This window comes from Serinus canaria, chromosome Z (genome assembly GCF_022539315.1).
Source record: "Serinus canaria isolate serCan28SL12 chromosome Z, serCan2020, whole genome shotgun sequence".
NCBI lineage: Eukaryota > Metazoa > Chordata > Aves > Passeriformes > Fringillidae > Serinus > Serinus canaria.
Genome location: NC_066343.1, coordinates 49,368,862 through 49,395,302, shown reverse-complemented (window position 1 = coordinate 49,395,302; position 26,441 = coordinate 49,368,862). Strand labels below are relative to the sequence as shown.

Genomic DNA, 26,441 nt, shown 5'->3' with positions numbered 1-26,441 from the left:
GTGGACAATTTCTATTTAACTTTTGGGATGGTTTCTGAATTTAGCATGGTGCTAGTGTATTTAGGGTTAACCTTCCAGTTTGGAATTGCCCTGTGCAAGGATTTGTGCCACACCTTTTCTCTCAGGGGTTCTTCTGGAAAGTCCTCCCTCTGTGCGGTGGCTTCAGAAACAGACATGCCTGTGCAACCTTTATTTATATTGCTCTGAACATAGTTCTTTCTAAAATTCAGCCTGTTCAGAGTTTCACAAGTGAAAAAAAATAGCTTTTGGCCCAGGCAAAGTAGAAGCAATTCAGAAGAGCAGACTACCTGCTGTATTTGGGATAAGACAGAAATAATCAGTTGTTTCAGCAACATATGCAACCTGAAGAGTTGGTTTTACTTCATACTTGCATAACCTCGGCTTCTGAGGAAAGAGTTGGAGAGATGCAAGGCAGCAGCAGAAGCAAACAGAATTAACAAAAGCACCAAGTTTTTTTCTTCTCCTGGTTGTCTTACACCATGGCAGATGTAGCAAACTTAGTCGCTTGCAAGTCCTCCTGAACAGGCAGGGAAATGGCTGAACATAGTGGGAGTGATGTGGGAAGAATTGCTGAAAGAGGGAAGAGACATAACTCTCATCATTAGTTCAAAACAATTTTCCTGTTGCAAGAACTATTATCACCTCTTTTGCAAAAGAGACAATTTATGATAATAAATTCCAATTAATTAATTAACAATAATGCCCCTAATAATTTTCAAATGACACAAAAAATAGCTTGGTTTGTTTACAGTGGTGCAGGATAATGAATGCTTTGTAAGACATGTGGTCCATATCTGCTTCAGACCTTACACAATGGCATCTCCAACTAAACTGTTGCTAGCTTGAGGGTTATTTTGTCATTTTATCCCTTACATATAGAGCTATAATAGCTTATTTTTTGGAACTGATTATATTTGGTTCCTTGTCTCTGGGGCTTTCTTACACAGCACTCCAGTAATGGTTTCCAGTTACCTTTTAAATGCCACTTTATTTGGTCAGTGGAGGGATGGTTGTCTTACTATTCTTCTCAGTATCTATCCACTCACAAACTTGTTTTCTTCCCTTTTTATTATTCTTAATGCATCCAGTCTTAGAAGAAGTTCAGTAGTTCACCAGCAGAATTCAGGTCTTCTGTGTTTTTTGAAAGACTCCTGAGAAAGTTTAATACAATTATGCATCTGTGCTGCTTACCAGTCTGTGCACCACACATACTAGCGTTCATGAACCTAAATGTCACCATACACTTATACCCAGGCATCCCACACTGACAGCCTGCTTTGCTTGATAATTTGTTCACAATACTGGGCCTGGTGAAAAGGCAGATGGCAGTCAGGGGCAAAGGGTGTACAGCCATTGTCTGTAGTGTTACTGTTAGCACATATGAGAATGCATGAAGGCAATAGAGAGGCAGAGGATTGTACCCCTGACACACTTAGAAAAATCAATTTGCCCTGCTAAATAAGAAGGACAATGGGCCAATAAATAATACAGGAAACAACTGACAAAATTATAAGCACTATGGACAATATAATAATAACAACAATGTATCAACCTAGTTTCATCACCTAGAATATTAATATCAAGCCCCTTGTAACTAAGGCCTGTATCTTTACTTAGCTTATTGGCCTCTCTGGAATGGAACCATTCTGCTTTCCAAACTTCTAATCAGAGATGACCCATTTAAATGCATCCCTTTACATTTATTGAAATGTAGCAACTAGAGTTAAACCCCTATTAGACAAACACCTCTCCAGTACAAACCCACAGATGCATGATGGCTTGTTTTCCTTGATATTTCCATCTTTTATCCTGAACAAATTAACTCTGAGTATTAAATTTATCTATTTTCTTCCTAGATACTAGTATGTCAAGATTTACTTGAATCTTTCTCCTTATTGCTTAACATTAATATTCTTCAAGATCTCTTATGTCATTTAAGACAATTTATAACACCTCTATAACTAGATAGGTAACAAGTGATGACAACTTTTTGCCAGATTCCCACTCTCTGCTGCAGGGATTAACCTGAGAGTTGTTTTGCTCTATTTTGTTATTGCTCTGAGAACATCATTCTACACAAATCTTATAGTGGAAAAAGTCCTCATTAATTTTGCAGAAAAGTCCCAGATATTTTCAGTAAGTTGTAAATTTTCAGAAATTTAGAATGGCCATTATACTGCATGTGTTTTATGTGCTCTAGAGGAAGTGAAAGTTGGAAAAAAATTTTGTTTCATGACAGTTGATAACAGAAATATTTGAAAACCACTGATAAGTTCTGTGCTACAAGCTACTAACTTGTTGCACAGAACTTATTAAACTTATACTCTGAGTATCTTCTTATCAGAAATGGATTATTTTAATGCTGTGCAGAAGTTGTATCTGATTCTGCTCCTTCTGTTACAAAAAGCATTTAAAAATAAAGTTTATAGCCCTACAAACAGTTTTTCATTAAAATATAATTGTGATTATTCTCTATTTTAGGAGAATAATTTAAAACTATGAGGCTAGATGCCTCTATATTTGAGACAGTTAGAGGCTTTCAGACTGATGAAGGCTTTTAAAAATCCTAAAAAAAAAAAAAAAAATCAGGCGGACAAGAACACAATGTTTTGATTGTGATAACAGCCTCACACATACATTATATTCCTGAGTATTAAAGAGTGCATGGCAAATGATATATAGGACTCTGACTCATAAGCATTACAGCAAACTGTTGCAGCAATTAGACTTTACTAACACACCATTCTGCTTCTGCCAGCCAGGACAATGGACTGTCCCATGATGGAAAGTCTCTTCAATGGGGCTAAATTTTCTCTTCATGGAAAGCACAGGCTGACTTTGTGAAGTTGGTAGTGACAGTCTCCACATCCCTAGACATCCAAAAAGCCCCACAGCAAAAACCTCTGCATGGTTTTGGCTTAAGAAGCAGTGCCATACCCACACCTCGGCTATCATAGGTTAAACTGGAACAGCACCATCAAACATAGACCCAGTAGTTTAATCTCCACAAACATTTGAGAATCCAATAGACCAACTCCAGGAACATGTTTTATGATTTACGGGAGAGGAAGCCTACTCAAGGGACAGTGTCCTATTAAAATGTTTTATTTCAGACTACTAATATTTCTGTCACAGCTGTAAAGAGAGGAGCACTATTTGAGCCTAGTAGAACCTTGAAGAATAATTTTTCATAGGTAGCAAAGCTGGTGAGAATAATCTGTGCTAAGCCTCAAAATTTCATCTACTGACACACATTTTTTTCTGCATTTATACATAAGTCTCTGAAAGTATAAAGATTTTTCCAAGGTATGAAGACAGTATATAGCTACAGCTGTTCTGAGAACTTTCTTTGCCTAGCTGTCTCAGCTAACTTACCTTTTATTGCACAAGCCAAACTGGACAGTATCATCATCACTATCCTATGCTATCCAGAGCTGTCCAGCAGATGATTGTGAGTTAACCCAAGTACATTATAAAGCTAGATTAAAATATGTTTTTTTAAACTGACGGTAAGTTTAACATGTACAACTCACTAAACAAGATCGCAAAGGCCAAACAGCCTCTAGCCCTCAGACAGCAGGCAAAGCTGCTGCAACAATGAACGCAACACTCTTGCAAGCTAAGTAGCAGAATTTATATGCAAGAAAGTAGGAAACATGTAAAGAGGCTGAACAACAACAATTTAGAAATCATTGGGATTTCTAAAAGGAACACAGAAATCTTGTTAACACAGAAATGTTTCTGGCTAAGCTAGACCATGTGAACTTACAATTTCTTCACAGTTATTAATCCCTTGTATAATAAAATAAATCCAGTCATAATCATCCTGTTTATGACTGGATGATTTTTTCTGGAATCACCTTCTGGTTGGATTAAAGGTTGCCTTCACCTAACACATTTCTTGTGAAGAATGAAGTTCTCTGTAACATGTCAAAAACACAGTCTGAAGCAGCATTACTTTGCCAAAATGCAATGGGTTGGTTCATATAATAGAATCATAGAATGGCCTGGGTTGAAGTGAGCCTTAAAAATGATCTAATTCCAACTCCTGCCATGGGCAGCACCACCTTTCACTGGACCAGGTTGCTCCAAGTCCCATCCAAACTCACCTTAAACACTTCTAGTGAAGGGACATCGACAGCTACTGCAGGCAACCTGTTCTAATGCCTCACGACATTCACAAGAGAGAATATCCTAGTATCTAATCTAAACCTCCTGTCTTTCAGTTGGAAACCATTCTTCCTTTTACCTGTCCTGGTAAAAAGTCTTTCTACATCTTTCTTGCAGGCTCCCTTCAGGTACTGGAAGGCTGCAATGAGGTCACTTCAAAGCCTTCTCTTCTCTAGGCTGAACAAATCCAGTTCTCTCAGCCTTTCTTAACAGGTGAGGTGCTCCATCCTTCTGTCAGCTTGGTGGCCTCCTCTGGACTCACTCCAGCACTTCCATATCATTCCTGTGCTGGGAACCCCAGAGCTGATGCAGCTCTGCAGGCGGGGTCTCAGCAGAGCAGAGCAGAGCAGAGGGGGAGAGCTTCCCCCTGCTGACCACACTACTTTGCATACAGTTCAGTACACATTTGGCCTTCTGAGATTTAGGGTCATGCCAGATCAGGTCCAGCACTTTACCAGTCAAAATTTACCTGATTTATCTGAATTTCTGTGTTAATATGGTAATATGAATAGTTGTGTAAGCAGACTGCTAGAAGCCGTGACTAATGTAAACAACAGTTGCAGAAAGCTGACATCTACTTCTTCCATTAGCATTACTGAATGGCCTGTCCTGTACACCATCCCTTGATGAACAATTTATTTTGGCTTCAAGATCAGTTGTTCAAAGCTAAATAGAAGCAAACTACTATTATATCCTAACCAGACTGTGAACACTAAATTAGAAAGAGTCTGCATATTGACAAGAACAGCTGAAAACAAACTCCACATCTTAAATTGTACACCTTCCTTCTTGAGTAGCTGCATTTCCTGTTCATGCAATTGATTAGTAAGGAAGAAGTATAAATAGAAAATAAAAATCTCTCCAGGGTCCTACTTACCTATAGCAGTTAGCAATGAGCTCATAGGGGAGCACAGAGAAAACACCCTTAAGAACACCCTCAAGGCTTTATCTTGCCATTACTCTGCAAGCTGAGTAGCAGCAGAGATGGCTCAAATTTATCCAGGTGCTTGATAGCCTCTAGAAAAACTTCCTCATCCCAGATCTGCTGTTTGCCTTTGGTACTTCTGATCAAATTGTGTAACTAAGCAGCTAGCAATCATTCATCTGGGAAAACTCTGTTATGGTACACAACAAAATTGCCCTTGCACACTGAGAACACATTTAACAAAATACCAAAACAATTACCTCTTAGTAGAACCATTTCCCTCCCCATTATACTGTTGTTTTCCCTTATCATCATACCAACCAGGCTGATTTTTGATAAAATACATTTCTGAGATAAGAAGGCTAATGAGACACTCCAGGACTTGTCTCAGATGTTACATGTTTAGGTAGGTAGGAGAGAATCTTACAATATCCAGCTAATTCATACAGCGCACTGATTTACAAAATTTACCCATAAGTTCTAATTGTATTCAGTTGTTATTGCATTATGTGAAAACAGATACCACGACTGAGAATTTGCAAACATATTCTACTGCTCAAGAATTAGAAAAAAAATATTTATTGATACAACCTGTGATTTGCTTGTGGATTCACAATCTTGTAAACTGAAACTAAGCACAAATGAAAGAGGACCTAGAAAAATACTGTGAAAACAAACAAAAAATCTCTACATTTTCTCTTCAGAGAATGAGAATTAGAGTTTCTTTTTCTATCTGTGCCACTTAATTTCTTTTTTCGTAGTTGCCAGGACAAGAATATCCCCTTTCATATGATGAAGTTAAGTATGACAAAAAATACATTTTAGGGAGGATGAAAGCCCTGTTAATAGCAGTTAGCTTTACCTTGATTCCACAGTCTTAAACATGCTTGCATCTGGGCAAAACCAAAGCCTGTAGTTCAAGAAGAGAAAGTACTCATAATTGGTTCTCAAACATTGTTTACATGGGGAGCAGTAGCTTATAAAAATGAGTATTTTTTACATAGTGTAAATTCACCTTGTCACTGTGCGTAATACTGGCATAATCAGCACTGATGAAGGAAAAAAAATTCTGGAAGAAAAAGCAAATTTAAAAAAATAGCTAACTGTAAAGAAGGAAGGAGAAAAGTGCAAAGATAAACACTTGTGAGAAAAAAAGAGAGTAACACAACTCAAATTTGATTGGAGGAAAGAAAAGTGGAAGAGAAAAAAAGAAATTTCAGGAAATTCTACTAATCAAACATTCATATGATTTTTCTCGTGTGTAGCTGTGGTTTATACAGAATTTTCAGGACAAATCACGCTTTTTAAAAGCCCACAATATTCACTGCCTAAACAGATTTCCTTTCTAACCTAAGAGCATATTCCAAATTAGAACATATATTACACGTATGTAATGTATGTCATTCTTTGAATAGTGGCTTGACTTGAGCCTTATTTGAAGAAAAAACTCATTGTCCTCCATATTTGTTTTTCACTTGGACTAAACTGAATCACCATAGTCTTTGTAATCATAGAGCAAAGAAATTATTTTTAACAATCTAGTATATTCAAAGTTCTACAGTGGTAATTTTCTTTATGTATTCTGACACTGCCCTGTAATTAGCATGATTCTAAAAAGGAACACCAGAGTAAGTTAATAATGATAGATTCTACCTGCCTCTTGTACTTAAGAGGCAAACTCTTAGAATTTTAAGATGGGTAAATTCACTACTAACCACAGGAAGAACAGCAAAATAGATTCTCTAAGAAATCAGGCTTCAGTTCAGAATTTTGGGTTTGCTCCACTGAACAAAAGACATTTGACCACATCCAGCAGGCTGTGTAACAGGCCAGGAAGAGCCAGAACTAGAAAACAAATCATCTTACTACAGGCACACAAGGAGATAACGGGATGCCAGAATGACAACAGGTCAACACCCAGGAATGAATGCTTAATAACTGAGGATATTTCAGAGTACCAGAGAAATCCATTCTGGGCATGGTTATCTTCAAAAGTCTTTAAAATTTCTTCACTAATGAGAATGTTTACAAAATCTGCAGCTGACACAAAGCTAGAGGGATTTGGTGTGCACTGCAGAAGAGAGGATTGGAACTGAAATGGATGTTGAGAAATTGCAGGAGCTCAGAGACCATTAAGATAAAATTCAAAAAAAATCAAGTGTCATGTGTTATTCTTGTAAAAACATACACACAAAACTGGGACTATTTGCTTGGGAAGTACAATGACAGCCTGAAAAAAACAAAGGGAGAAAGACAAAACACAGTGCACTTCTCCTCTCTGTAATATATGAGAGCAAACCAAACTCTAGAACTTTAGAGACTACAAAATAAATAGGAACAGTAGTGGATTATCTCTGCATCAGCTTTATTCTGGAATGTATTCAAAAAGGATCTTTCGACCAAGAAGATTGTTATTAACCTCTATTTAGCTTTGAAAAGATCTCACCTGAAAATAACACTCACAAAAATACCTTGAGAGTTTAGAACAAATGAAGCTACTTTGAAACAGGCTCTATCTTTAAAACCTATGAATGCAGATAGATGAGCATGTCTCCATAAAAAAAAAGAATAAGGGGAAAGCGGCATGAGTACAAGCACATTTTCATAAGATTTGTATTTGAACATAAGTTTTAGTTTTAAATTAAATAGTAATTAACTTTCACACAAGAGAAGGAAAAGCTTGAACCAGCTCAAATTGACTCTGCTGTCAATCATACCAGGCTGAGATACACCCTACATACAACAGAGTATTACATACTCATGTCATTACAAGAAGCACAACAATAGATGGTTAGAGTAACCTTCCCTCCAGGATTCACCTACTTGAGGGAAAGTATTGCTCCCCTTTAACAGACGGGTCAGGAGAAGACCACTGGAAGCCACCAGCCTCCTCACTCAAGCACGATCCCCAAGAGCATGGCAGTCAGAATTTTGTCTAGACTACTTTTGAGTACTCTAGGGAACGAAACTCCTCAACTGCTCTGGGCAGCCTGCTCCAGGGCTCAATTAGTAGAGAATTTCTTCCTCATGCTCAGGTGGATGTTTCTATGTTCCAGTTTCTGCCCATTATTCAGCATTACTGAGAACTTGGCTCCATCCTTGTGACATCCACCCATCAGACACTTATACACATTGATGTGATCTTCTCTCAGTCTTCTCTTTTCCAGACTGAATAGGCCCTGTCCCAGCTCCAACCCCCATCTATGCTGCCCTCAGCGGGACATGCTCCAGGAGCTACATGCCTCTCCTGTCCTGAGGAGCCCAGAACTGGACATATTGAATTTCAGACAGTTCCTCTCTGCCCACCTCTTCAACCTGTTGAGGTCATTCTGAAGGGTTGCACAGCTCTCTTGGGTACTGGACACTCCTTCCAGCTTTGTGTCGTCAGTGAACTCACTGAGGAGGCAGCTGCCTCTTGATCCAAGTCACTAACAAACAAGCTAAACAATACTGGACCAGTACTGAACCCCTGGGGACAACACTAGAGACAGGCCTCCAATGAGATCCTGTGCCACTGATTACAACCCTCAGGGATTTGCATTCCAAGCTCAGGAAATTTGGGCTGGATGAGGGGTCAGTGAGGTTGTACCTCACTGTCATGCAGCCATCCCTTACTTCCCGAGCTTGCCTACAAGAATAATACCAGAGAGCAAATACCAAAATCCTTGCTCAAACTCCAGGTAAACATCCACTGCTCTTCCCTCTCATCCACCCAGGTGTCTCAGCATAAAGTGCAATCAGGTTGGTTAATCATGCTGACTAGTCTTCATCATCTTTGTGTCCACCACATGCATGAAGGTGGCCTCCAGGATGAAATGTTTAATTACTTTTTCAGGGATTAAGATGAGACCAATTGGCCTGTAGCTCCTCTTGCCCTCTTTGAAGATGAGGGTGGTACTTCCTTTCCTCTAAAATTGTTGCACCTCTCCTGACTGCCATGACCTTTCAAAGATCTGAGAGCAACATGTCTACTAGCTCCTTCAGCATTCACAGGTGTGAAGGAACCATCATAGCCCACAGATGAGTGGATGGCAAATCCACTTTATGATTTCCCTGGACACATGAAAGAACAATTTTATGCAGAAGCCTGAGCATAAAGCCATCATCTTGGAATGTTCTAGACGTAGCCTGTTCTCACAGGCCAGCCAGACTAAAGCAGCTGGATTCTGCTAAGACCAGCTGCAATACTAAAATATAATCTTTTCTGCTATTTCTGTTGCAGTGAGTGCAATTGTCTCTGGCAGACAATTGGTAGCAAACACAGAAATAGCAGCCCTGTTACAGCAGGGGTTTCAAGGTGGTAATGGTGAGGTTGCTGTAAACAACTGCAACTCCCTGGTGGCAATGACCTCCTTTTGGTAGAAGTGTCCCTGCAAGAGAACCACTGATACATTAGTTTCTAAACAGACTTAGTATGTTGGTATCATTCTTCAAATAAACAAGCTTTAGTTCCACAAAAACGTATCTAGCTAGTCTTTACATATCTATCTAGTCAAAGACATACCTCTTTTTGTAGCAGTAACTCATCTATAGTTTGAAAATTTTATATTTTACCATTAATGGCCACATCCAAACCATTAATTCAAGTTAAGAACCCTCTTCTTTCTTCCTTTTGTTATGTTAGATAAATTAATAGAGGAAAACAAATTTATCCTATAGCATGTGACTATTCATCATGTTTACATATTCATTATGCACAAAGCTTCAGCTATTTAAGTCTCATATAGGGAAGCCTTGCTGACCCAATTAAGATTTTTGTATCAGGTGAACATGCCTCCCTTGACAAAAAAACTCTCATGTTTCCCATCCCCTCTAGACAGATTACAATAAGAGTCAATGGTACTTCATCAAAACACAAAAAGAAAGAGCCTTCAGACTGACACCAGCAACAGGCATGTTCACGCTCTCACAAAATGAAATCAGCTAGTGCAACCTTCCCAAAATAAACATAATCACTAACTAAATATAGCTGCATCTATTCCAGAGTCAAGAGAACCCTTTTTCTTTTGTGTAAAAGATTAACTTTTTATTTCTTTTTCTTCTCTGTATGCTTTCTAACAAAAAGAATGGGTTGACCTGGTTTAGAATGGTTTGAGTGTTGCTGAATCCAGCAAACAGTTGAGCTGTTTTGAAAGAAAGCTTCCCCTCCATTATTTAATGTTTGTTTTCTCTTCTGCAGAGAAAAAAGGCAAACAGTACTCAGATTTACACTGGGGAATGGAGGAGGAAAAACAAACTGGGAGTTTCAGTATTAAGAAAAAAAAATATAATGAAAAAGCATATCTTTACCCCTTTCATTTCCATTAGCATAATGTTCCAAGAACGTTAACTACATTCTTTTATCTCTTAGACACCAGTTTGCAGCTTAAGACAAAGCAAAATCCAAAGCTATAAATTACAAGTGGACCAAAAGATTTACATAATGACATAAGTTATTTCGTATATTAAGATTTGAATGATTCAATTTCTTTGATTTTGTTCCCAAGTAAATATTTTTCACTGACAATGGTGAACTGAAACTACAGCCTTTTAAACTTTTTACTTTATTGATACTGTGTTGTCCAGTTAGCACTGATTCTTACACACCTATCTTTCGGCATTTTGGTCATTTCCATAAAAAATAAGATGAAGCCGATTAAGCTGGAAAACTACAGGAACAGTAATAATTAACACTGTATTGCCAGCACTTTAAATTGGTGATTTGAACAATAAAAAGAACTCCAAGCTAAACACCATGTAAACAATATCTGTTGCTTTAAGACCACGAGGTGCATTTGGTGCTCCCAGCACTGCTTCAGGTCTTTAACTACTCCAGGAGACCGCAGCCCAGGAACCTTACACCTGAGTTTCTGTAGTAGCTACTAATTTTGCTTAGGTTCCTACGAACATTCTTACTCCATTCTTACGTACAAAATGGAGTATTTGCTGTTCTGAAATTTTACTTTCAGAAAGGAAAATACTGGCCACGTGACATGATCTTAAAAAAATGTAACTACCGGTAACATGTAGTACAGTAGTCTGGCTGTAATTTTTTTTTTTTAATCTCTACAACCCGCATTCAAGAAAAAAACAACAAACCCTCAGAGAGGCGGGCCCATTATTTTAATGAAGTACTTAGTCGCCTGTTACAGAACAAGTATAGCTTGTACAAAAAACATGAGAGTTCTGCAGCCCCGGCTGCAAACCACGTAAAACCACCTTAAGCATTAAAAAAAAAAAAAAAAAAAAAAAAAAAAAAAACAAAAACGCAAAACTCAAACAGAAGCAAAAAAACCCCAAAAAAACCAAACAAACAAAAAATAAAAACAAAAAAAAAAAAAAAAAAAAAAAAAAAAGAAAGAAAGAAAAAAAAAAACCCGGCACTAAGATAGGGAACTGGAAAGCGTCCTTCCAAACCAACTTTAGAAAAACCTACTCAAACGAAAGCAAGCAAGACGGAACAAACACAACTGCACTATTTTCCCTCCCAATCCCGCATAAAAAAGAAGTCCACCGCGGTTCTTCACGCGGACGCCTCCGCAGCCTCGGCACCGCTGCTGGAGCCGAAGCCTGCCTGACAGGCCTGTTCCGCTGGAATGCTTCCAGCAGCCTGCTCTCGTCCACAACACCCTCAGCTACAGGAGAGGGGGGAGGGGGTGTAAGTTTTCCTCACCACGTGCTTTTTTTTTAAGGGGGGGAGACACCCGCCCCGGGCGCGCGCGCATACACACGGACGCACACTCCCAACAGCCAGGCACAGCTGATCCCAGGCCCGTCACGTTGGCTCCTCCCCGCCCCTCCAGCGGGGCAGAGGCACAGCACAGTTCCAGCACCTTCTTCACCTCTTCCCCAAACTACTCCCGCGAGTGCCGCCCGCACCCTGCTGCCGCCTTCGTGGGGAAAGAGGTCCTGCCCCTCTCTGCGCGCCGCAGAGGCGAGCTGGGAGGGGTGCGGGAGAGCGGTGGCGGCAGCCGATGGGAGCGCAAGCTGCCACCGCTGCACGGCCGGCGCGGGAGCGCAGCGCTCGCCCTGCGCACGGCGCCGCGGAGCGCAGCGCACCCCGCCCCGCGCGCGCTTGAACATCTCCGCCCCGCTGCCTCCCGGATGAGCGACAGCTCCCCAGGCCAATAGGACCACCCCTTCTACGCAAGGAGGCGGGCACTCCCTGCCCGACGGACCAATGGTAACACCGCTGCCTGAGCAGTGGCGTCCGTGAAGGGGGGGCCGGAGGAGGGGCAGGAGTTTAGGAAGAGGAGGGAATGGCTGTCATCAATGAAGTCATGTTCGTAATCTAGTCCCTCGCTTCGGTTCTGGACTCGGGTGACTCACTGAGGGGGGAGAGGAGCGACAGTCAGCACGGCGCTCCGCCCGGGCGGAAGGTAAATACAACTTGCAACTCGGTCCAACCCCGTCAGCTCCCCGTGCCCGGCACGGTCCTTTATTGTCACCGGCTGTGCCGGCTCGCACCGTGCCCACCTTCCCTCTCACTGTCGCTTCCCTTCCCCGGGCACGGCCCCGCCGGTCCCAGCTGCCGCCGTGCCACCTGCTTCCTCTCCCTACCTTCCCCTGCGCCCGGCCCTCCTGAATATTTATATCCCCCAGTGGGTGGAGAGAAGAAAGTTTTGATCCGGTATTATTATGGAATAATCACGATGCGGATCGCCTGAGTGGGAGCGACAGAACCCCCACGGAGTCGCCGGTGGCTGACTCGTGAGTCAGCGGCACTCTCGGTCTTGCCGCCCAGCGAGCGTGTCACGGGCTGCGGGCGAAGCGGCCACGGGAGAAATAGATCCTTGGGGAGCGACAGCCCACACGGACGGGCCGGGAGAGGTTCCGCTGCAGCTGCCGGGGGTCGCAGGGTGAAGTTCAGGCTGTCCGGAGGCAGCAGAGCGCGGTGCTGTGGGGCTGTTTCTCTGCCGTGGCACACGCTGGCGCAGACCCAGCCGAGCAAGGGGAAGTGGGGAGGCATGGGGAGGGAGGAACGTGGTGCATGGGGGAGCGGTCTCGCCTGCGAGGAGAGTAGCGGCATTCCCCGGCAGGGCTAGGGAGGCCATGATCCGGATCATCGCTGCCTGCCTGTCACAAACATTGCACACACCGGGGAGGGGGAAGAAGCGGGGGCTGGGACTTTAGCCCAACAGGGCTGCGGCTCCTGTTGCTTTTCGGTCTCTTGTTTTTAACTGTGCAGTCACTCCTGCTGTAAAGGTGTCGCGGTTTACTTCCCAAAATAGCTTGCTTGTCGTCGTACCCCTCCCGTTTTCCCTGCAGAAATTCGCCCCCCTCCTCCTCCCCACCTCCAAGGAGGGTAGCACAAAACATGCGCTTACAATTTTGGAATCGCCTGCCAAGCAAAAAAGCGTTTTATTTCCGGTGTGCGCGGAAATTTATTTTTTTTTAACCCAGCCGGGCGGGAGCGAGGATGCAAACGCGCGCAGATGCTCAGGTAGCTGCGGCTCGCCTTCCCCTATGCCGGGAGAGGGGACGGCGGTGTTTGGCACCTGGAAAAGTTCTGTGCCCAGCCAGAGGCGGGGGTGGGCTGCAGAGCGCTGCTGCAGCCAGCTGCCGGGCGGGGCCGGAGGGCAGCGGAGCCCGTCCCTGGGCCGCTGCGGGGCAGAGGCGGGAGGCAGCGGCGGCGGCGGCGGCGGCGGGGGGGAGGATAGGAGGGTGGGTGGCCTTTCTCGTCCCTCCGCCTGTGCAAGCGGCGGCGGATCAGGAAGTCACCGCCGCCACACACAGGCGCACAGACATGTTTGGTCGGCGTGACATGGTGGCGGAGGAAAAGAGAGGCGGGGAGACGGGCCCAGCCCAGCCCTGAGGCATGACCCGGCTGCTCGCCCGGCCGCCCGCCCGCCTGCCTGCGGCTGAGGTACGGGGCCGTGCGCGGGCAGCGCCGTCAGCAGCGCACCCGCTGCTTCATGGTGGGGCGGGGGCAGGCAGCAGCGGGGCCGCATTTCCAGGCAGGGACGTTTTACAGCCTGTCGGCCGGGGAGAAAACTTTCCAAAAAGGCTGGAAGGGGGAAAACAGGGCCCTGCCGGTTGTGCGCGCCCGCCCCAGCGCCTTCGCGGGGGAGGCGGCGGGCGGCCCGGCGCCGCGGCCTGCGCGCCGCCCGTCCTGCAGGGCCCGAGCGCCCGAGGGCAGAGCGGCGGTGCTGCCGCGCAGGGAGGGAGCGGCCGCCTTGCCCCGCCGCTCCCCGGAGATCCCGGGTCCTCCGCCGCGGCTCTTCCTTGTGTTCACGGTGCAGAAATGGAGTTTCTTACGTTGTCTCCTCCCCTCTTAAATTTATAATGGTGGAACTACAAACTGCGCACGGCTGGAAAAGTTACGGCTCTTCTGGACTCGATCTGAAGTTACAGTTTAACGATTGACTTGGGTCGTTTCTTGTTTTGTTTTTTTCCCTGAGCGTGCGTTATGGTCAAGTAAAGGGAGTATAAAAGTGTCTTCAGATTATGTACATGGTACCGAATTTGTTTTTCCTTGATATCTGATTTATATGTTTGATATTCGGATTTACCGAATGTTAGGCTAACGCAGTTCTTTTAGGATGTATTTTTATGAATATTTATGTTAATATGAATATGCAAGTCAATAGCCATCTGAAGAATTGAAGATAAAAAGTTGTTGGTTTTTCGTTTTTCTGTTTAGTCGGGTTTTTTTCCGCTGTAAGTGTTCAGCATGCTTTCGTTGAAGAATTGATCTGGGGTCTGTGACACGGCATTGTTCCGTTTGCATTCTCTCCTGTTTTGCTCTAACTTTCTGAAGTGTTCAGTGATTTCAGCTGAAGACCCAAACGATAAACACAGTATCAGAAGTTAATTCCTTTGGTAGTGTACCAGTTACTTGTTCGGGGTGGGGCAGTCTTCTCTGTGCAAGTTACTATTGTTGTGCAAATACGGGCACACTTTCTCTTTGGGAACCTAATTGCCCTATTACTATCTCTGACTTTGTTTCTTTTGTCCTTTTGTTATTCTATGGAAAAAAAGTAGTGTTTCAGAAGGATAGGCTTGCCTCAAGGCAGGTTTTTATGTCTATATATAAAAATCAGTAATAGAAAGCAAAAAGACTGTTTGGATAGTGAGCTTTTAAAATTTAGAGTTGATCATACAGCATATGTGGACTTGCCAGAGGTGAGAGTAAGTCTTCATTAAAAACATTATTTCTCATATGAGTTATTTCTCAGCTTTAAGACTGGTATTTCTGTGGTGTTGCATGGAACATGTGCCAAAAGACTGTGTTCAAAGCAGTCTTAGATCTTTTGTTCATTTCTGAAGTAGTTTAGGAACGCTTCTTGTCAAGTTTGAAATGTGCTTTCACCAACACCTGAGGCTTGAAAATCGAAGGAGAAAAAGTCCTTCAGCTTGCATACCTGGATTACATATATTCGTGACAAAGGTGTGTTTGAAATTACTATCTGCATATATAAATTTTTTAGTTTTTCTTGCAATTTTGAAGTTAAAGTCAGAATGTGCACAGTGGCAACTTAAAAAATGTCTACATTTTACCTCTGTTTTTTTTTGTCGTTCTGATGAGTAATATTGCTGTGAACTACAAGTGATCCTTTTCAGAAGGAAACTCCTCATTCTTTGTATGATTTAGAGTATTTTTGCAAATTACTCATCAAAATGTCTATTACAGTTCTGTGTGCTTTCTGCTTCTGAATTCTTTGTGTGTAATAGGTGTTTCCTGGACCTCCATCACTTTTGGACTTTATCAGATTAGCTTAGGTTTTTTTTTTTGATTCTCTACTGGAATAGTAAACACAACATTATGGCATAAAGATCATTTGTCGTAAAATTGGCATTAGAGAAAAGCTCATGTCTTATTTCCAAGATAAAATATGTAAGGATCAATAAGGGAAGGAAGTAAACACGGCTTTGATAGTTTGTAAATACAGTAGAATGAGAAGACTAACACTGAAAATTGTTTTCTTTGTTTGTGACACCTGTATAAAGTAATTACTTATTAGGTGTTAACATTTTCCTGTTTGTCTCCAGTTGGCAGAGAATATTTCCTATTTATCACTTCAAAGTTTGACCACCTAGGCGGATCATTTAGAGGCAGGACAGTGGAGAAACTGTTAAAATGACAAGTTTGTTTTTACAGAAAATATGTGCTTTAAATACAAGTAACTTGTATTTAAAACAATTTTCTCCCTTCCTCCTTCTTCCCTGCTTAAGTAAAGCCAAGGCCTGTCAGTAATACTGTGCATTCTTTTGCTTTTGCCTGCATCTCTTATGGCTTTTTATTTAGAAACAAATGAGACTATGTTCAATAACTATGGTTAATACCTGTAGTAAAGCTCATGGTATGAAAACTTAATCCATGACCATTCAGTAGTGTCCTGTGTCAGTTTTCCGTGCCTGAAATATACAGTGGAATCTACATATGTAGCAAATGTGGGATTGGTCTTGGACCTTGTCTGATGGCAATTAAACTTTTGACTGTAACTATCTTCTCTCTTCTTTTCCTGAAGGCTACTGTCTTCTGCAGCAAAGCGATCAGAAAGGATCATATGTCTATCCTGTAGTGTCTTCACAGTTAAGTCTGGCAGCGTAGCTTAGCCTAACTTGTGTGCACTCCGATTTGTGATTATGACTTTTGACAGTCTGGAGTACTTTCAGCTCCCAGCTGTTAACAAGTCATTTTTTGCTGCTGATGTTAGTTTTTCCTAGGCTACAAGCCTAGGCTTGAAGGCTACAAGCTAGAGCAGCTGAGAAAAGTTGAACTTTGTGTAAAGCTGAAATATCTATGCAGTAGGAGTAAGAATTTCTACAAGAATATTTCAAGGTGAGGAGTACTGACTATGATTCTAAAGTAAACTATCTCTTAAACTACGGAAGTTTCTGGTGTAAGCATTCCACCTGTTTTGAGAGCTCTCTGGAGATGTTCTCTGCAGTTTCTGGCAGAGAGCTAGACATGCAGCTAAAGGAATGTTGCAGAGGTTTTTTTTCTTCTGGCCTAGGTGTCTGGATAAGTAATTAAGGTTCAGCATTTCTGGTTCTGTGTTTAGTATTATAAACTACAGATTCCCTTGCCGAAGGTTTTCAAGTTGCACTGACATGGCATACATGAGCATGCAAAGGCGGGATCTCAGCTGTTAGTGTGAACTAATCTTCTAATCTAACTTCTCTTACGTGAACTAATAACTCTGGTATACGTTAGTAAAAGATTTGAGTCTTCTCTCTTGACTTTTTGTTGTTTTGTGTAAACCTGTTTATTGATTGAATTGTCATTTAATGAAATGCAGTAATTAAATCAAGATAGAAGGTGCACAGTGTCCTGTGAAGTTGTACAATTCAAAACACTGATTTGCTTCTAAGTGTGATAAGTTATTTAGTGATGATGAACTATCATTACTAATCAGCTCTTCTACTTTGAGCATATTAATTTGATTATAGTTAGCAGATTATGCAAGTAATACAGATCACTGACAGTATAATTCCATGTTTTCTATGGTAGTATAATAAAGATAACTCCTGTAGCCTATAGTGTATCACAAGTTTACAGTTTATCTTTTCAAAGCCAGCTGTGAATCATGACTGCAGTGAAAATGTGAAGGGAGAGGTAGATTGTAACTATTTCTCTTGTGAAGACAAAGTTACACTTTGCAATGTCTGTGTGGCTGTTCTGTGGGTCCATATTTCATAAGCTCTAAGTGGTATAGTTTCATTACTTTCCACTGCATATCCAAGGCAGGAGATGTGGCCAAAACTTCCTGGCTGAGGTTCAATTTAGGTTGAGAGGAAAGGCAGAAGTTATATTGGATGGTGAAGGGAACTAGCTAGAAGAATTATAAATACTTCCTGCTCCATCTGTTCTTAGACTTGGTGTGTGCCCTGTCAAAGCAGTCCGTAATCCCTGGATCTTTTTTGGTGTACAGCTGGTCTTGAATTCCAGAGTAATGCAAATGGTTTTTTACCTGCTGTGTTTTCGTTTGGGATCTGCTAATACTTCCTCATGTGAAAAAAATCCCTGCCTTTGTTACCTGTGGGTTTGTAGCAGGTTTATACCAAAATGTGTGTAATAGAAACATTGAACTGATGAAGACCGTATTGTACAGTGAATTAGTTATATCTACAAAACTTTCTAAGTGTATATAAAATGATAATGGAGAAAGATTTACACTTAGAGACTGTTATTTCAAATTGTTCACAGTGCAGGTATTCACTGTCCTAAACTGTTTGATCTTGAAATAGTTGAGCAGAGATCCTAAATCTCCTTTAATCTTTGGCTCTTGGTTTTGTTGCTGTTTGTGTTTGGATCTGGCTAAAGTTATTCTGACATATCATAGATGCCTTTTTTATTTCCCTGTCTTAGCTCTGGTTGTGTCCAGCAGAGGTGGAGAAATTCTCTGAGACCACAGGAAGAACCACCACAAGTAATTTGATTGCCAGTAGTTCATCTGGGGCTGTTCACAAAAGAAAATTGGTCGTGTTGATGTAAATAGATCTAAGAGCTGGTAAAGGATTATGGTTCAGGAAAAAAAAAAACCATCCTATTTGAAGTTGTGAATAATACTACTCCAGTGAGCGTTTATAGGAAATTTTAAGATTGGACGCTTGAAAAACAATTGAACAACATGTAATGTGTTCAAGAATCAGGACCAGGAACCTCATAATTTATAACAATAAGATGGTATTTTTATTTTTTTTTCCTTTCACAACAGTCCTGTAATTTGTTGGAAACATTTACTTTTTTTTTGCTTCTTCTTCCCCCTTGCTTTTTAATTCTAAACAGGCACTACTCATTAAAAAGCAGTCCAAAGAAATAGGTCAACACTGGCTTTTGGCAGGCAGTTGGCTTCATACTGCTTTTTTTCATTGTAGGCACCAGAATTTAACCAAAATAACACCAATACTATCTGCATGGAACTTGGCCACTTTTGGACCTCTTGTTTTTTTGTAGATTTTTGCTTTGACTTTTACTGAGGCTTTCATAAAGGCCTAAATGACTTAGAAATCTAGCTTTTACTGAGTTTTGATGAGAGCAGGGTCTCTAATTTCTGTGGAATTTTTTTTGGTACAATATCAGACTTAATAAATACAAATGAAGCTATTTTTGAAACATGTTAAACTAAAAAGTTTTTAGCAGGAACAAATACTTAGTTGGGAGGGCCATACTTTGTTCTGGTTTAGATCAGTGGTATTTTTTTTTTAATTTTGTGGACTACTGTTACCAGAGAAAATTGCTTTGTCTCTTTATTTCCATTACTGTCTTTGGATAGAATTTATTACTTGCATTTAAGAAGTGTTTTCCAACACTTTATATTCTCCAGCATAGATTTTATAAATTACTTCTTTTTTTCTTTTTCTCAGATGTATAAAATGTCTGAATACAAATCCGTTTAAGACAGTTCCCAGTTGTGTGAGATGTATCTTCTCTCTGAGAAAGGTGATGAAGGGGCTTGGTCTGGTGTAAGTGATGCAGGCGTTCACCTCTGGTAGTTACTGTTTTTCATGGTTTGGACACTTGCTATCCTATCAGAAAGAATTCTAAATGTTTTAAATTTGCATGCAGGATATGTTTAATGTATTTGTAATGGCAGTCTAACAAATGGACTTGAGGCTGGAGCTAATTTTTATGAGAATTGCAAGTTGAATTTGAAATAGGATGAATAGGTGAATAGAGAGAAAGATTTTAATGCATGGGTATGGCTAGATGTCTTTTGTGAAATAAGGTATTTTGGAATACTGTATACTGATAGAACTTTTATTACTGATTGTATTATGGTTCTGTATACCTTCTTCTGGATTGTAGTGGTGGTGCTAGCTTTGTTAAATGGATTGAATTTTATTTATAATGCACATAGTGCATTACTCAGCTGTGACAGTGTCAGTCTTACATTTTTAATATCATGATTGAAACATGTAGAAACTATTTGTTGTGTGGAAAATGTGTGTTGTTGTTCATTTAAAACATAGGCCTCTTAGAGGAAGCTATGGTGTTTGCAGTTGTGAATATTTGATAGGCTGATTCCATTTCGGTCATGTTGTGGGGTTGTAAAGGACTAATTAGTGACTGTAGAGTTTTGAACTGAGAAGCTTCATAGGCATCTCTGTGTTTTACCTTGCAAGGAAACAGGATCCCAAGGTATCAGGTCATAGAATCACAGAATATCCTGAGCTGGAAGTCACCCAAAAGGATCATTGAGTCCAACTCCTGCCACTCAACAGGACACCACAAGAACCACACCAGGTGCCAGAGACCTCTGTCAGGCTTGGTGGCATGACCACTACCCTGAGGAGCCCATTCCAGTGCCCAAAAAAACTTCTGGGTGAAGAGTCTTTTCCTAATATCCAACCTAAAACTCTTGTGACAGAGCTTCAGATCATTCCTTTGGGTCCGGTCGTTGGTCGCCACATAGAAGAGACACAGGGACAGTGTCTGTCCCTCCTCTTTACCTCATAAGGAAGTTGTAGACTGCAGTGAGGTCTTCCCTTAGTCTTGTCTTCTCCAAGCTGAGCAAGCCAAATTATCTCAGCTGTTCCTTGTTACTTGTGGTTTGGGCCTTCCACCATCTTTGTGGTGCTCCTTTGGATGCCCTTCTGTAGCTTTATATCTCTTTTACTGTGGCACCCAGAACTGCCCCCAGCATTTGAGGTGAGGCCACCCCAGCTCAGAGCAGAGCAGGACAATCCCCTCCCTTGCCTGGCCAGCCATGCTGTGCCTGGTGTCCCCCAGGACATGGGTGGCCCTCCTGGCTGCCAGGGCACTGCTGACTCATTCAGCCTTCCGCTGACCAGGAGCTCCAGGTCCCTTTCTGTGGTTCTGCTTTCCAGCGTCTCATTCTCCAGTCTGTACATCCAGGGTTGCCCATCCCAGGCACAGGATTTGGCATTTGGCTTTGTTAAACTTCATACCTTTGGTGATGGCCAAGTCTTCCTATTTTTCTAAGTTTCTCTTTAGGGTCTCTTTGTCTCTGAGGGAGTCAACAGCTCCTCCCACTTTTGTATCATCTGCAAATTTAGTATCCCTTCAATTCCTTCTTCCAATTCTTTTGAGAAGGTAAGCTAACAATGTGCAATTGCAGCCCAGACAGCTAACTGCATCCTGTGTTGCATCGAAAAAAAATGTGGCTCACGGAGTGAGTGAGGTGGTTCTCCCCCTCTACTTTTCCCTCATGAGACCCTACCTGGAGTGCTGTGTCCAGGTGTGAGGTCCCCAGTATAAGAAGGACATGGGCTTGTTAGAGTGGGTCCAGAAGATGGCCTTGAAGAAGCTTAGATGGAGCACATCTTCTGTGAAGGAAGGCAGAGAGAGTAGGGGTTTTCAGCATGGATAAGAGGATGTTTCAGGGAGACTCCATTGTAGCTTTTGACTGCCTGAAGGGGCCTTATAAAAATGAGAGAGAGGGACTTTTCGTATGGGCACACAGTGGTGGGACAAGGAGCAGTGGTTTTAAACTTAAAGAAGGTATGTTTAGATTAGCTGTTAGGAAGAAATTCTTTACGGTGGGGGTAGTGAAGCACTGGCACAGATTGACCAGAGAAGTTGAAGAGCTCTATCTTTGCAAGTGTTCAAGGCCAGGTTGAACTGGACTCTAAACAACCTGATCCAGTGGAATGGGTACCTGCGCGTGGCAGGGAGGTTGAAACTAGATGGTCTTAAAAGACCTTTCCAACCCAAACCATTCTGTGATACTGTGTTTAAGAGCACAGGGCCTAAGGAGGAGCCCTGTGGAACTCCATTAGACAGGTCACCAGCCTGATGGCACCCATTCACCGCAACCCTTTGTGCAGCCCATCAACCAGCTGTGCTTACCCAGATGTATGCTGGACATTTTGTCCAGAAGGATCCTGTGAGAGGCAGTATTGAAACCTTCACTGAAATCTGAAAGGATTGCCTTAACCGTCTTCCCTTGATCAAGTAAGGGAGTTACTCTGTCATAAAATAAGGTTAATTCTGACAAGCAGAACTTTCCCATCATGAACCTATGTTGGCTGTGACTGATGTCCTTGTCCATTGTCCTTCAGGTGTTTTTCAATACTTCGTAGAATAGTATTCTCCATAATTCTGCCAGTCACTGAAGTGAGACTGCCAGATCTGGAGTTTCCAGGCTCATCCTTCTTGCTCTTCTGGAAAACTGGGACATCAGCCAGCTTCCAGCCAATGGGACCTATCTGGATTCCCAAGTCCATTAGAAAATCTTCAAGAGGTCTCGTGATGACATCAGCCAGCTCTTTTGAGTATTCTCAGATGAATTCCATTGGTCCCTATCGATTTACAAGGAACTGGGAGTTGATCATTCTCGCAGCCACTGTCCTCCAACTCAGGGCCATGAGACCCCTTAATCCATCATTGGCATTGAGGACAGAGGTAAAGGAAGCATAAAACATTTCGTCCATGTTCTTGTTTGTGAGGTGACTGTTCTCGTCCTGTAAGAGGACAGTGTCATTTCTCCATTGTCTTTTTCTATTAACGTGTTTAAAACCCAGATGGGTTTTACTGCCCCCCTCAGTTGTGGCCAGCTTCATCTCCAGTTGAGCTTCAGCATGGCAGATTTTCTCCCTGCAGTGGGGAGCAGCAGAATTTCTGTAATTCTCCCACATCACCTGACCTTGCTTCTGCTGAGCCTACACCTTCTTTTTTTGCCTCTACCTCCCAAAGAAGATTCCTGCTCAGACAAGGCATTTTCTGCCTCCCCTGCTTGACTTCTGGCATTTGGGAATTGCCTCTTCCTATGCCCTTAGAAGATGGTGCTTAAAATGTGACCAGCAGTGACAGACCCCAGCACCTGCAGAAGCATTTTCCCAGGGTACCTTACTCACTAATTGCCTGAGCAGCCTGAAGTCTGCTCTCCTCACATCCAGAGCTGAGGTTTTGCTGGTGCTTTTCTTTCTTTCAACAGATTTTGAGCTTGATTACTTTGTGAGCAGTGAGGCCTGGAATGGCACCAATCACCATGTCACTCCCTGTTAACAAGTATGAAATCAAGGAGAGCATCTTTCCTAGCCAGCTATTGTAGCACTTGAACCATGAAGTAGCATCCAGGAGTTTTAAGAATCTCCTGGACTTGATTGTACCAGCTGTGTGGTCTAATTAACATCTGGCCAGTTGAATTATGTCATAAGGAGAAGTTTGAGGGTTTCCATTGGTTTTCTGACAAATTGATCTCATTGTTGTGCCTTTATGATCTATAGCAGCCTCCCATGATGACATGCTCATTATTTGTTTATACCTTAATCTTAACCCAGAGGGTCTCAGTCCTGCTGTTGCCAGTTGTAACCTCCAAACATTCTTGTCCCTCTGTTATAAACGACGCTATACTCCTACTTTACTTGCCCTGCCTATCCCTCCTGAAGAGCCTGTAAGCATCCAGCATGACTCACCAGTCACAGGAAGTTGTTGGCTCTTTTAAGCTCAGGGAGAGGGGAAGGGGAGGGGTAAGGAATGCACCAACCAGGTGCAGGGTGGGCATGTCTCAGGTGCAAGGGACCCACCTGTGTGGGCCAATGGACCCCCAGGGATGCAAGGCATCTTTTGAACTCTGCCAATCACCCGATGCCCCTCTGGAATGCCAGGATTGATAGACAGCACCCAGCATGCATCAGTGTGGAAGGAGAAGGTGATTGACATCTGGTAAAGGACAAAGATACTTGAGACAAACTAGGATGTCGCACTGCTACAGCAGGACTCATCCCACTGAGTTTTATGTCAGCGATGTCATATTTCTGGCACTGGACCAAAGCTTGCCCTTGCTCCTTTCTCATACTTGTAGTTCTTTGTAGCCTACGCCTCATGGAGCAGATAGAGTGATCTCACTTTTTCAAGTTCTGGTGTGCCATCCCATTGCTTATCACTGGGAAGCCTGGTTTTATCCCTTCCTGCCTTCCAATCTACTTCAAAGCTCTATCAATGAGCCCTGCTAGCTCTTCTGGTAGAACCCTTTTTCTACTCTGCAAAAGGTACATCCCTTCAGTTATCAGTACACCAACTGTTGTATGGACCATGCCGTGATAAAAAATAAAAAAAAAGGCAGATTCTGCTGATGACATCCAATCTTGGAATGACGTGCTCTGGGAAGCAACAGGCTTCCCAGATGCAGACCAGACCCTGTGGCTTGGGTCTGGTCTGCATAGCAGGTCTGGTCTGCACAGAGGACTTCCCTTAGGAAGGGAGTCACCTGTACCAATTACCCTTCCCTTTTAAATAACAGGGGCAGTCGTGATGAGGGTGGCAGGCTGTCTTGCTCCAGATGGTTCCCCCATCCCAGAAGGACCTTTGTCTACCTCATCAGATGGCTGTCCTGCCCATTCCAGGGCATCATACTTCTTGTAAATGGTACCAGTCCTATTTGTTGTCTTCAGGTTTGCAGGAAGAAGGGTGTTCTGGCTAGTGTGGCCAATGGCCAGCTTCCAGTATTTGTGTTCAAGAGACCTCTGCCTTCCTGCTTGGTAGGGTTCTGAGTCCGCCTGCGTCTTCTCTTCAGTGGAGACTTGTGAGACTCATTGAGACTAACCTGTCAATCTCTCACTCATTCTCACAAGTACTGCACAGGCTGTTCACTTCACCCATGCTGCTTAATCTGGCGATAGTGCACTTGAAGTAGCACATCTTCTGTGGCAGGAGTGATGGTCAGTCCCAGCCTTAGGGAGAGCCATCAGGCACTCCTGGCAGCCTGAGTCCTGAACAGCTTCATCTACCAATGGATAGTCTAGCTGGCTGAAGGCTTCTGATGTGCCTGGTGCATTGAGTTCAGGGGGAATGAGCTCTGTGGTGTGTCAGAAAACCATACCTGAGGTAGCATTCACTAATAAGAGAATGCCCTTCTTCTCCAACTACTGGGTCTGTTCATTGCCTCTGTTGGCTGCTTCCAAATGGCCATATGGGAGCACAACCAGTGTGCCCTTGTCACGTTCACTAGGACCCCTTTTGAGAGAGTTGGAGCAGCCGCCGTCCTTGCTGACTTCACTCATGCCCGGTCGGCTGCTCTAGGGCAAGCTGCCAGTCCCAGGTGGGTGTCAGTGCTCCCCTGTGGTTCCCCTGGCTCCAGCCCTGCTCACTGCAGTCTATGGCTCCACACTGGAACTGTTTGCCTCGGCAAGGGCTGACTGGGGGCAGTGAGGCTGTGTCCTAACCCGTTGCTGTCACTATTGACTCTGCCCACTCAGCCGCTCCAGGGCAGGCTGGTGGCTCCATGTATGTCTTAGTGCTCTCGGGCAAGTGAAAAAAAGGTTCTGAAAATAGTCTTAATAATCCTTTTAATGTTTTCAGTGTATTACCATGAATTTTGCAATTACAATTTTCAGACTAGTCACAGCTGTTTAGGGAAAGATTTTTTAACATATAGGTTACAGAGGTGCCCTACTCACTTTCCTGCTTTTAGCGACTATTGTGCTGTGCTTGGCCCACATGGCACATCTGGTAATAGCAAGTTGGTTCAGCTGTTTTTCTGGTAGATGTTTCTCATAGCATACCAGCTGCTTTGTTCTGTGGGTACCATACAAATGTCTAATTGATGGAATAATCGGGATCTTTATCTTTCTAGTGGGCTTTTAGAAGGGTGCTCAAGCTAATGGGCAACATTAAGCATTTTCTGTTGGTGACAGTTTGCATGTTTATTTATGTGTGTGTGTGTGTGTGTGTGTGTATGTGTGTGTGTGTAACAACTGATTTTATTAAATTTTTTGCCATACCCCTAATGTCACATAGAAATTGTGGTTTTGTTTTTGTTTTGTTTTGTTTTTGTTATTAGAGCTATTCTGCTAATTGAAAAGGAGACAGAAAATAGATGTCCACGCCTACAGACCCTGGCGCCATGCCTCATCCTGGTCCTTCCCCTGGACCAGGACCTTCACCTGGACCGATTCTGGGACCTAGCCCAGGACCAGGGCCATCTCCTGGCTCCGTTCACAGCATGATGGGGCCAAGTCCTGGTCCACCTAGTGTCCCACATCCAATGCCAACAATGGGGCCTACAGATTATCCACAGGAAGGCATGCATCAAATGCATAAGGTAATAGTTTATTACAAGTGAACCTTTTTTCCCTAGAATTCTCTCCACTGATGAAAAGAGTTACTAGAACTCCACATTTAGACCTGCTTAACTGCTATTATACATCACCTGCAGAACTTCAGCTGCACTCTTACTTCTTTCTTTATTACTAAAGATTATTCGTGTATCAGATTAAACACAGCTTCCTTGTTCTTAGACTGCTTTGCAGTATAGTTAGTAGTTTGGAAATGTTCATTTGTAAATTGTACTTTTCAGTAGACAGATATTACTAGGGAGAAAAAATGAATGGAAGTGTTAAAACTTCAAGGCACACCATTCTAAGCACTTCTTTTCTGTTTCTTCTTCTTGTCTGTTTGGACATAGCTTGTTTACTCTTCCATATTGAAAATGTG

General features: G+C 42.7%; 1 protein-coding gene and 1 long non-coding RNA gene across 9 annotated transcripts in view; one reads left to right on the top strand and one right to left on the bottom strand.

Moving 5' to 3' along the window:
- LOC127061075 (uncharacterized) overlaps positions 1-12,177 on the bottom strand; it is a 72,213-nt gene extending 60,036 nt beyond the window's left edge. The window contains exons 1-3 of one of the 2 annotated variants that reach the window (XR_007780513.1): positions 11,769-12,177; positions 994-1,172; positions 309-591 (exon numbers count right to left, since the gene is read on the bottom strand). This is a non-coding gene — a long non-coding RNA (uncharacterized LOC127061075). The remainder of the gene's footprint in view (positions 1-308; positions 592-993; positions 1,173-11,768) is intronic. The other variant, XR_007780514.1, reaches the window with a different exon arrangement.
- The window catches only part of SMARCA2 (SWI/SNF related, matrix associated, actin dependent regulator of chromatin, subfamily a, member 2), a 201,783-nt gene that overhangs the window by 73,149 nt on the left and 102,193 nt on the right, over positions 1-26,441 (top strand). Inside the window, exons 1-2 of one of the 7 annotated variants that reach the window (XM_018918419.3) lie at positions 12,329-12,474; positions 25,789-26,049. The exons of 1 other annotated variant lie outside the window; for it this stretch is intronic. In XM_018918419.3, coding sequence (XP_018773964.1) covers positions 25,825-26,049 — 225 coding nt within the window. In that variant the 5' untranslated portion in view covers positions 12,329-12,474; positions 25,789-25,824. Of the gene's footprint in view, positions 1-12,328; positions 12,475-12,688; positions 12,806-13,424; positions 13,539-13,791; positions 13,962-25,788; positions 26,050-26,441 lie in introns of those variants that run through there. 5 more of the 7 variants (XM_018918417.3, XM_018918415.3, XM_030237550.2 and 2 more) reach the window with 5 other exon arrangements.